The 8,134-nt window shown below is 43.1% G+C and overlaps 1 protein-coding gene across 1 annotated transcript; it reads right to left on the bottom strand.

Moving 5' to 3' along the window:
* Positions 1-215: 215 nt before the first annotated feature.
* LOC131230763 (uncharacterized) lies at positions 216-1,240 on the bottom strand. Its single transcript, XM_058226730.1, has 3 exons — positions 1,000-1,240; positions 814-902; positions 216-559 (listed from the first exon to the last, which is right to left on the bottom strand). The coding sequence occupies exons 1-3, from the start codon at positions 1,158-1,160 to the stop codon at positions 486-488; spliced, it is 324 nt and encodes a 107-aa protein (XP_058082713.1). The 5' UTR covers positions 1,161-1,240; the 3' UTR covers positions 216-485.
* Positions 1,241-8,134: the final 6,894 nt, after the last annotated feature.

The following is an 8,134-nucleotide window of genomic DNA, read 5'->3' as shown; positions in this document are numbered from 1 at the left end:
AATCGTGAGGTGAGAGCATTTGGGCTCACCTTTTGGATTTTTCAGGTTCAAATGTCAGATATTGTACACACGCATGTATGGTAAAGGTGGACACGTAAGTTGGAAGTAGATCCAGGTGCATGGGAACATTCTTGAATGCACAAGGATTGGTAAGTCGTAGTAAAAATGATTGGTGACAACCATCACGCAGCCATGCAACAACGGAACACAACATATAACCAAAGAATGAAATAGGCAATGAAGAAAAAACCAAGAAGAATAATAGTTGCAACATAAGGAACATACGTACGGATGGTGGGTGTATTAAAATCTCAACCCTTCCATCAACACCCCCAAAACATAAAAGAGAAGATCCAGCCCTTATAAATGATTACATGGTTTGGCAGGTAGAGGGGAATAAGAAAAGAAGTGGGGCATTTAGTTTACCACCAACCAATTATTTCCAAGGAAGAATCGTGTTATTAATAGAGCCAGCTTGTGAATAGTTAGTTCTTGGTGCCATCACCTACTGTTGCTGCATGGGCTTCTCCTGCCTTCTCACGAACGTGGTTGGCTGCTCCTGCATGTTCCGAATATTGCAACCCGGTCAGTTTTTTTTTTTTTTTTTAAATTATTATTATTATTATTATTATTATTATTATTGCTGAATGGACAGCACATGTATCATAAATCTTAGATTGATTTTTTTTTTTTTTTTTTTGACATATGGTATGTGTTGTCTAATGAAGAGCCTGGACCTATGATGGAACACGTGCCATTTGAGGGCCTCACCATGGTAGCTGTGATGCTGAGTCAGCAAATGCATGGACTTACCGGATGCAGCATTTGAGACGGCATTCTTTGTTTTCTCAGCGACTTCCTCAACTTTTTCGCCGGTTGCCTTGCCATGATCGAGGAATCCCCTGAGAAAATAAAAGAAAAGAGAGGGCACCTTGTCATAAGAAAAAGAGGGGGGAAGGGATGGGATTGGATTGGATTGGACTGGATTGGTATACATACCCAGAGAAGGTGTCTTTGGCCCAGTCAATCCATGTTGGATCCGCCTTTCCATGTTCGTGTGCTTCTTGTGCTTCGTGTGCAGCTGCTGAACCCAAACAATATGCAATCACAGTCAACAATGCCACACAAACAGCCACATTACGAGTTATTCCTCTTCCCATTTTTCTTTTTTCTTTCTTTCTTTCGTTTATGGATGTATATATGTCTGTATGTTTCTCTCTCTCAATCTGTATGGAGAAAGAGACTACTTGTAGCGGAGGATTGGGGTAGAACGGGAAATATAACTTGGTAAATGGAGAAAGATCCAAAGTGAGGGAATTTGACCGAAACAAACGTGGGTGACCGACTCATATGGTCCGAATTATCTGCGCTATGCACGCATTCCACGTCTCGTTTTTAGCTACTTGGGGACTGGATTAGGTGTTACCCCCGATAATGACTTCTTTTTTTTCTTTTTTTTTTCCCTCACTGTGGGCCCCACCTTTATGTTGGTTTCGTATATCCACGCCCTTCATCAGTTTATCCAGCTCATTTTTCCAAAAATAAAAATAAAAATGAAGCATATCTAAATCTTAAGTGGACCACACTATACAGGAAGGAAACAGTGGTCATTGAATACCACCATTAAAAATTTCTAAGGCCCACCGTAATGTTTATTTGCCATCCAAACCTATTGATGATGAGGAAAAACGGAGATATGTAGACTGTTCCAAAACTTTTGTAGCAAGTTTTTTATAGTGGGAATTCAATCATCACTGCGTGGTCTATTTGAGATATTGATCTGCTTCATTTTTAAGGTCATGCCTTAAAATGACCTGTAAAATCTGATGGACATACAAGGTGGGCCATGGTCAGGGAAACACCAGCTCCCTCGGCTACTTGGGGTTACAAAAATTACTGAGGTGAGCTACAGTAAAGCTAGCAGCGGAGGCTCATGATTTTTTATTTTTTATTTTAATTATTGTTTTTACCTTGTGGTTGTAGGTATCCTTTTGAGTAACCACCTCCTAAGGGTCGGAAAAGAGGTTATGCGAATGGATGGAATGGGGGAGGGAACGGATCAAGTGAGACCCCAGCCGGATCCACGGAGGTGGGTGGGATCCTGACTGGGTAAAGCATATCCAAATCCCAAATGGACTATAGTATAGGAAACAGTTATGATGTATTCAAATACATCCCTGTAAGCCTCACAGTCAGGGGGACGCGGATTGCGTCCTACCCCCGCCAGGACGGTAATCCGTCCGGGCAGGGCTTCTGTGAGGCCCACCGTGTTGTAAGTGTTTTACCCATGCTGTTAATCGTTTTTCTCATATTATTTTAAGATACGAGCCAAAATATGAGGGAGGTACAGATCTTATGTGGACCGCAAAGTGGGGATTGAACGTCCACCATTAAAAGCTTCTTGGGAGCTGGAGAAGTTTTAGATCAAGCTGATATTTGTGTTTTCGTTTCATCCACGTCAAAATGACCTTATTAATAGGTTGGATGGTAAGAAAAACATCACGGTGGCCCTTAAAAAGGTTTCAACGGTGGATGTCATTATCACTGCAGTTTCCTTTGGTGTGGTCCACTGGAGCTTTGTACCTGCTTCATTTTTATTATGATACCTTAAAATGATCTGATAAAAGTGATAAACGGCGTGGATAAAACAATTACATCACGATGGGCCCCAGAGAGCCTTGCCTGGACGGATTACCGTCCGGGCGGGGGTAGGACGCAATCCGCGTCCACAGTCTGGGTTCCACCCACCTCGGTGGATCCAGTGTCTCACCTAATTCCGAGGACTCTGCGGACGCGGATTGCTCGGGAAAGGCTGACGCAGGAACTTCCTGCTGACGGAAGCATGGTGGGGTACACATGATGTTCGTGCGATATCATATCATGCTAGGACGTGGGTCAAGATCCAAAACTCAAGTGCGCAGCAGGATAGAAAACAGTGAGGATTGAACCTCCGTCAATGAAACATTCCTGGGCTACAGAAGTTTTGGATCAGTTAGTATTTTTATATTTTGAATTTATCTAAGTATAGAGAAATTGGAGATTCAACCATTCAAATATTCTGAGGATGTTTATCTTACATGCTTTAGAAAATTACTTGGACCAAAATGTCTTTTGTTCTCAGTTCAAAAGTTGTTCATTTTTTCGGTGAATAAGAAGTTACGTCGTGTTTAATAACATATACAGAGCTATTTTTTGGGCATGGGCAAGGCTCAACTCGTGGGGGCCACACTGATATATGTATATAATCCATGTCGCCCATCTAATTTCTTGCCATGTCATTTTAGGGTCAAGGCCCAAATATCAGCCTGATCCAGTACTCGTGTGGCCTATATAATAGAAAATAATGATAACTGTTGAAACATTCTAGACTCACTACAATGTTTGTTAGAAGTGGACACTGTTCAAGTCAGGACTTTTTGGGCTCACGTCTAGCTGGCCGATAAGGTGGATGGATCGGATTACCCCATTGTGGGCCTTAGGCTATGGTACCAATGGTTAGGTAGTAAAGGAAGTGAATACGCGGAAACCATGATTCATGTAATCAATATGACAAACACGACCCATATAACATGACAACTAGGACCCATGCAAATCATGATCCATATGGGCCCACACTGATGTATGTTTATAATCCATGCTGCTCATCCTTTTTGTTGTGTCATTTTAGGATAGGGCCTAAATATCAGCCTGATTTGGTGCTCACGCGGGCCATAAAATAAAAAATAATGGTGACTGTTGAAACTTTCCAGGCTAACTGTGATGTTTGTTAGAAGTGGACACTGCCCAAGTCAGGACTTTTTGGGCACATGGCAAGCTGGCTGAAAAGGTGGATGGATCGGATCACCCCATTGTAGGCCTTAAGCTATGGTACCAATGGTTCGGTAGAAAAAGAAGTTAACATGTTGCAAACTATGATCCATTCAACATTACAACCACGATCCGTGTAACATGGCAACTACGATCCATGCAAACCACGACCCAAATGGGCCCACATTCATGTATGTGTACAATCCATGCTACATATCCTTTTTGCCATGTCATTTTAGGGCTAAGACCCAAATATCAGCCTGATTCGGTGCTCATGTGGGCCACAAAATAGAAAATTATGGTGACTGTTGAAACTTTCTAGGCTCACCGTGATGCTTGTTAGAAGTAGGTATTGCCCAAGTCAGGACTTTTTGGGCCCACGGCGAGCTGGCCGTGGATAGATCGGATCACCCCATTGTGGGCCTTAAGCTATGGTACCAGTGGTTTGGTAGAAGAAGAAGTGAACACGTTGCAAACCACAATCCATGCAACATGCAACATGACAACCACGACCCATATAACATGTAGACTACCACCCATCTAAACAATGACCCATATGGGCCCACATTGATGTATCTGTATAATCCATGCCGCCCATTCTTTTTGCTGTATCATTTTAGGGGTAGGGCCCAAATATCAGCTTGATCTAGCGCTCATGTAGGCCACAAAATAGAAAATAATGGTGATTGTTGAAACTCTCCATGCTCATTGTGATGTTTATTAGAAGTGGACACTGCCCAAGTTGGGACTTTTTGGGCCCACGGTAAGCTGGCCGACAAGGTGGATGAATCAGATGACCCCATTGTGGGCCATAAGCTATGGTACCAATGGTTTGGTAGAAGAAGAAGTGAACAGTTGTAAACCACAATCTATGTAATATGACAACCACGATTCATGCAACATGACAACTATGACCCATGCAAACCACGACCCAAATGGGCCCACATTGATGTATGTGTATAATCAATGTCACCCATCCTTTTTATTGTGTCATTTTAGGGGTAAAGCACAAATATCAGCCTAATCCAGTGCTCTTGTGGACCACAAAATAGAAAATATTAGTGACTGTTGAAACTTTTCAGGCTCACTTTGATGTTTGTTAGAAGTGGAGACTGCCCAGGTTGGGACTTTTTAGGCCCACGGCAAGCTAGCCGACAAGGTGGATGGATCATATCACCCCATTGTGGGCCATAAGTTATGGTATCAATGGTTTAATAGAAGAAAAAGTAAACACGTTGCAAACCACGATCCATGCAACATGACAACCACGATCCATGCAATATGACAACTACGACCCATGCAAACCACGACACAAATGGGCCTACAATGGAGTAATCTGATCCATCCACTTTGTCGGCCAACTTGCCGTGGGCCCAAAAAGTCTTGAATTTGGGAGTGTTCACTTCTAACAAATATCACAGTGAGCATGGAAAGTTTCGACAGTCACCAATATTTTCTATTTTGTGACCCACACATGCGCTGGATCAGGCTGATATTTGTGTCATACCCCTACAATGACACGGCAAAAAGGATGGGCAACATAAATTATACACATACATCAATGTGGGCCCATTTGGGTCGTGTTTTGCATGAGTCATAGTTGTCAGGTTGTATGGATCGTAGTTGTCATGTTCCATGGATTGTGATTTGCAACGTGTTCACTTCCTTTCTACTAAACCATTGGTACCATAGCTTATGACCCATGTTGGGGTCATCTGATCCATCCACCTTGTCGGCCAGCTTGCCGTGGGCTCAAAAAGTCCTGACTTGGACAATGTCCACTTCTAACAAACATCACAATGAGCCTGAAAAGTTTCAACAATCACCAATATTTTCTATTTTGTGGCCAACACAAGCTCTTGATCAAGCTGATATTTCGGCCCTACCCCTAAAATGATACAACAAAAAGGATGGGCGGCATTGATTATACACATACATCAATGTGGACCCATTTGGGTCGTGGTTTGCATGGGTCGTAGTTGTCATGTTGGATGGATCGTGGTTTGCAACGTGTTCACTTTCTCTTCTACTAAACCATTGGTACCATAACTTATGGCCCCACATTGGGGTGATCTGATCCATCTACCTTGTCGGCCAGCTTGCCGTGGGCCCAAAAAGTCCTGATTTAGGCAGTGTCCACTTCTAAAAAACATCATACTGAACCTGGAAAGTTTCAACAGTCACCATTATTTTCTATTTTGTGACCCACACATGCCCTGGATCAAGCTAATATTTGTTCCTTACCCCTAAAATGACACGGCAAAAAGGATAGGCGGCATAGATTATACACATACATTAATGTGGGCCCATTTGGGTCGTGGTTTGCATGGGTCGTAGTTGTCATGTTGCATGGATCGTGTTGCTTCCTCTTCTACCAAACCATTAGTACTATAGCTTATGGTCCACAATGGGGTGATCTAATCCATCAACCTTGTCGGCCAACTTGCCATGGGCCCAAAAAGTCTTGATTTGGGCAGCGTCCACTTCTAACAAACACCATTATTTTCTATTTTGTGGCCCACACGAGCGATGGATTATGCTGATTTTTGGGTCCTACCCTTAAAATGACATGATAAAAAGAATGGGTGGCATGGATTATACACATAAATCAATGCATGCCCATATGGGTCGTTGTTTGCGGTGGTTGTCATGTTGCATGGATCGTGGTTTGCAACATGTTCACTTCCTCTTTTACCAAACCACTGGTGCCATAGCTTAAGGCCTACAATGGGGTGATCTGATCCATCCACCTTGTCGGCCAGCTCGCCATCGGCCCAAAAAGTCCTGACTTGTGCAATGCCCACTTCTAACAATCATCACGGTGATCTTGGAAAGTTTCAACAGTCACCAGTATTTACTATTTTGTGGCTCACATGAGCAACGAATCAGGCTGATATTTGGGTCCTAGCCCTAAAATGACATGGCAAAAAGGATGGGCGGCATGGATTGTACACATACATCAATGTGGGCCCATTTGGGTCGTGGTTTGCATGGGTCATAGTTGGCTTGTTATATGGGTCGTGGTTGTCAGTTTGCAATGTGTTTACTTCCTTTTCTACCAAATCATTGGTACCATAGCTTAAAGCCTACAATAGGGTGATCCGATCCATCCACCTTGTTGGCCAGCTTGCTTTAGGCCAAAAAAGTCCTGACTTGGGCAGTGTTCACTTCTAGCAAACATTACAGTGAGCCGGAAACTTTCAACAATTATCATTATTTCCTATTTTGTGGCCCACATGAGCACTGGATTAGGCTGATATTTGGGCCCTAGCCCTAAAATGACATGTAGGGGTGTACACGAACCGAGCCAACTCGGTTAGCTCGCCTGACTCGACTCGAAAAAGTTCGATTTGACTCGGTTCGAAGCTGAGTTCGAGTTAATGTTTTAAGCTCGTAAATGAGTTTGAGCAGGGCCCAGCTTGACTCGACTCAAATCAAATCAAGCTCGGATCGAACCAATTCTGTGACTCGGTTACTTTGCCATTGATGTTGCTTACCAAGTGTTTGATAAAATGACTCAATGAAGTGTGGCTGGTGGCAAGGAAGGTATGTACATGAAACAAATACCTTTTTTTTTCCTTAGTTTTTCTTGGTTTTTATGTTGCTTAGAAGGTGTTTGATAAAATAGCTGTAAAAACATTGCTTCTGTTTCACATACAAAAGGATTTTTAAGGTGTAGTCTAGGTCTTTATCGAAATGCTGTAATGGCGAACTCGACTCGATCTTGGCTCGAACTGGCTCGAGCTACTGACCAAACCGAGCCGAGCCGGCCAGTCAGGCTCGAGGACCGAGCTGAGCCGAGTTCGAACTGAGGTCAGCTAGTGGCCGAGCCAATGACACAACAAAAAGGATGGGCGACAAGGATTATACATCATGGTTCGCATGGGTCGTGGTTGTCATATTGCATGGATCGTGGTTTCCACGTATTCACTACCTGACCATTGTTACCATAGCTTAAGTCTTACAATAGGGTGATCTGATCCATCCACCTTGTCGGCCAGCTAGACGTGGGCCCAAAAAGCAATGACTTGAGCAGTGTCTACTTCTAACAAACATCACGGTAAGCCTAAAATGTTTCAATAGCTAGTCACCATTATTTTCTATTATGTGGGCCACACAAGCACTGCATCAGGCCAATATTTGAGCCCCATCCCTAAAATGACATGGCAAGAAGGATGGGTGATATGGATTATGCACATACATTAATATGGGTCCCATGAGTTGGGCCTCACCCACGCCCAAAAAAGGGTTCCACACAGGTCATTAAATACTATGTAACTTCTTATTCATTATCCTAATTCATAGCTCAAGTAGTAGATTGAGTGAA

Source organism: Magnolia sinica, chromosome 2, assembly GCF_029962835.1.
Source record: "Magnolia sinica isolate HGM2019 chromosome 2, MsV1, whole genome shotgun sequence".
In the NCBI taxonomy this organism is placed as follows: Eukaryota; Viridiplantae; Streptophyta; class Magnoliopsida; order Magnoliales; family Magnoliaceae; genus Magnolia; species Magnolia sinica.
Note: the sequence above shows the minus strand (reverse complement) of the source record. Positions and strands in the feature narration are given on the sequence as shown.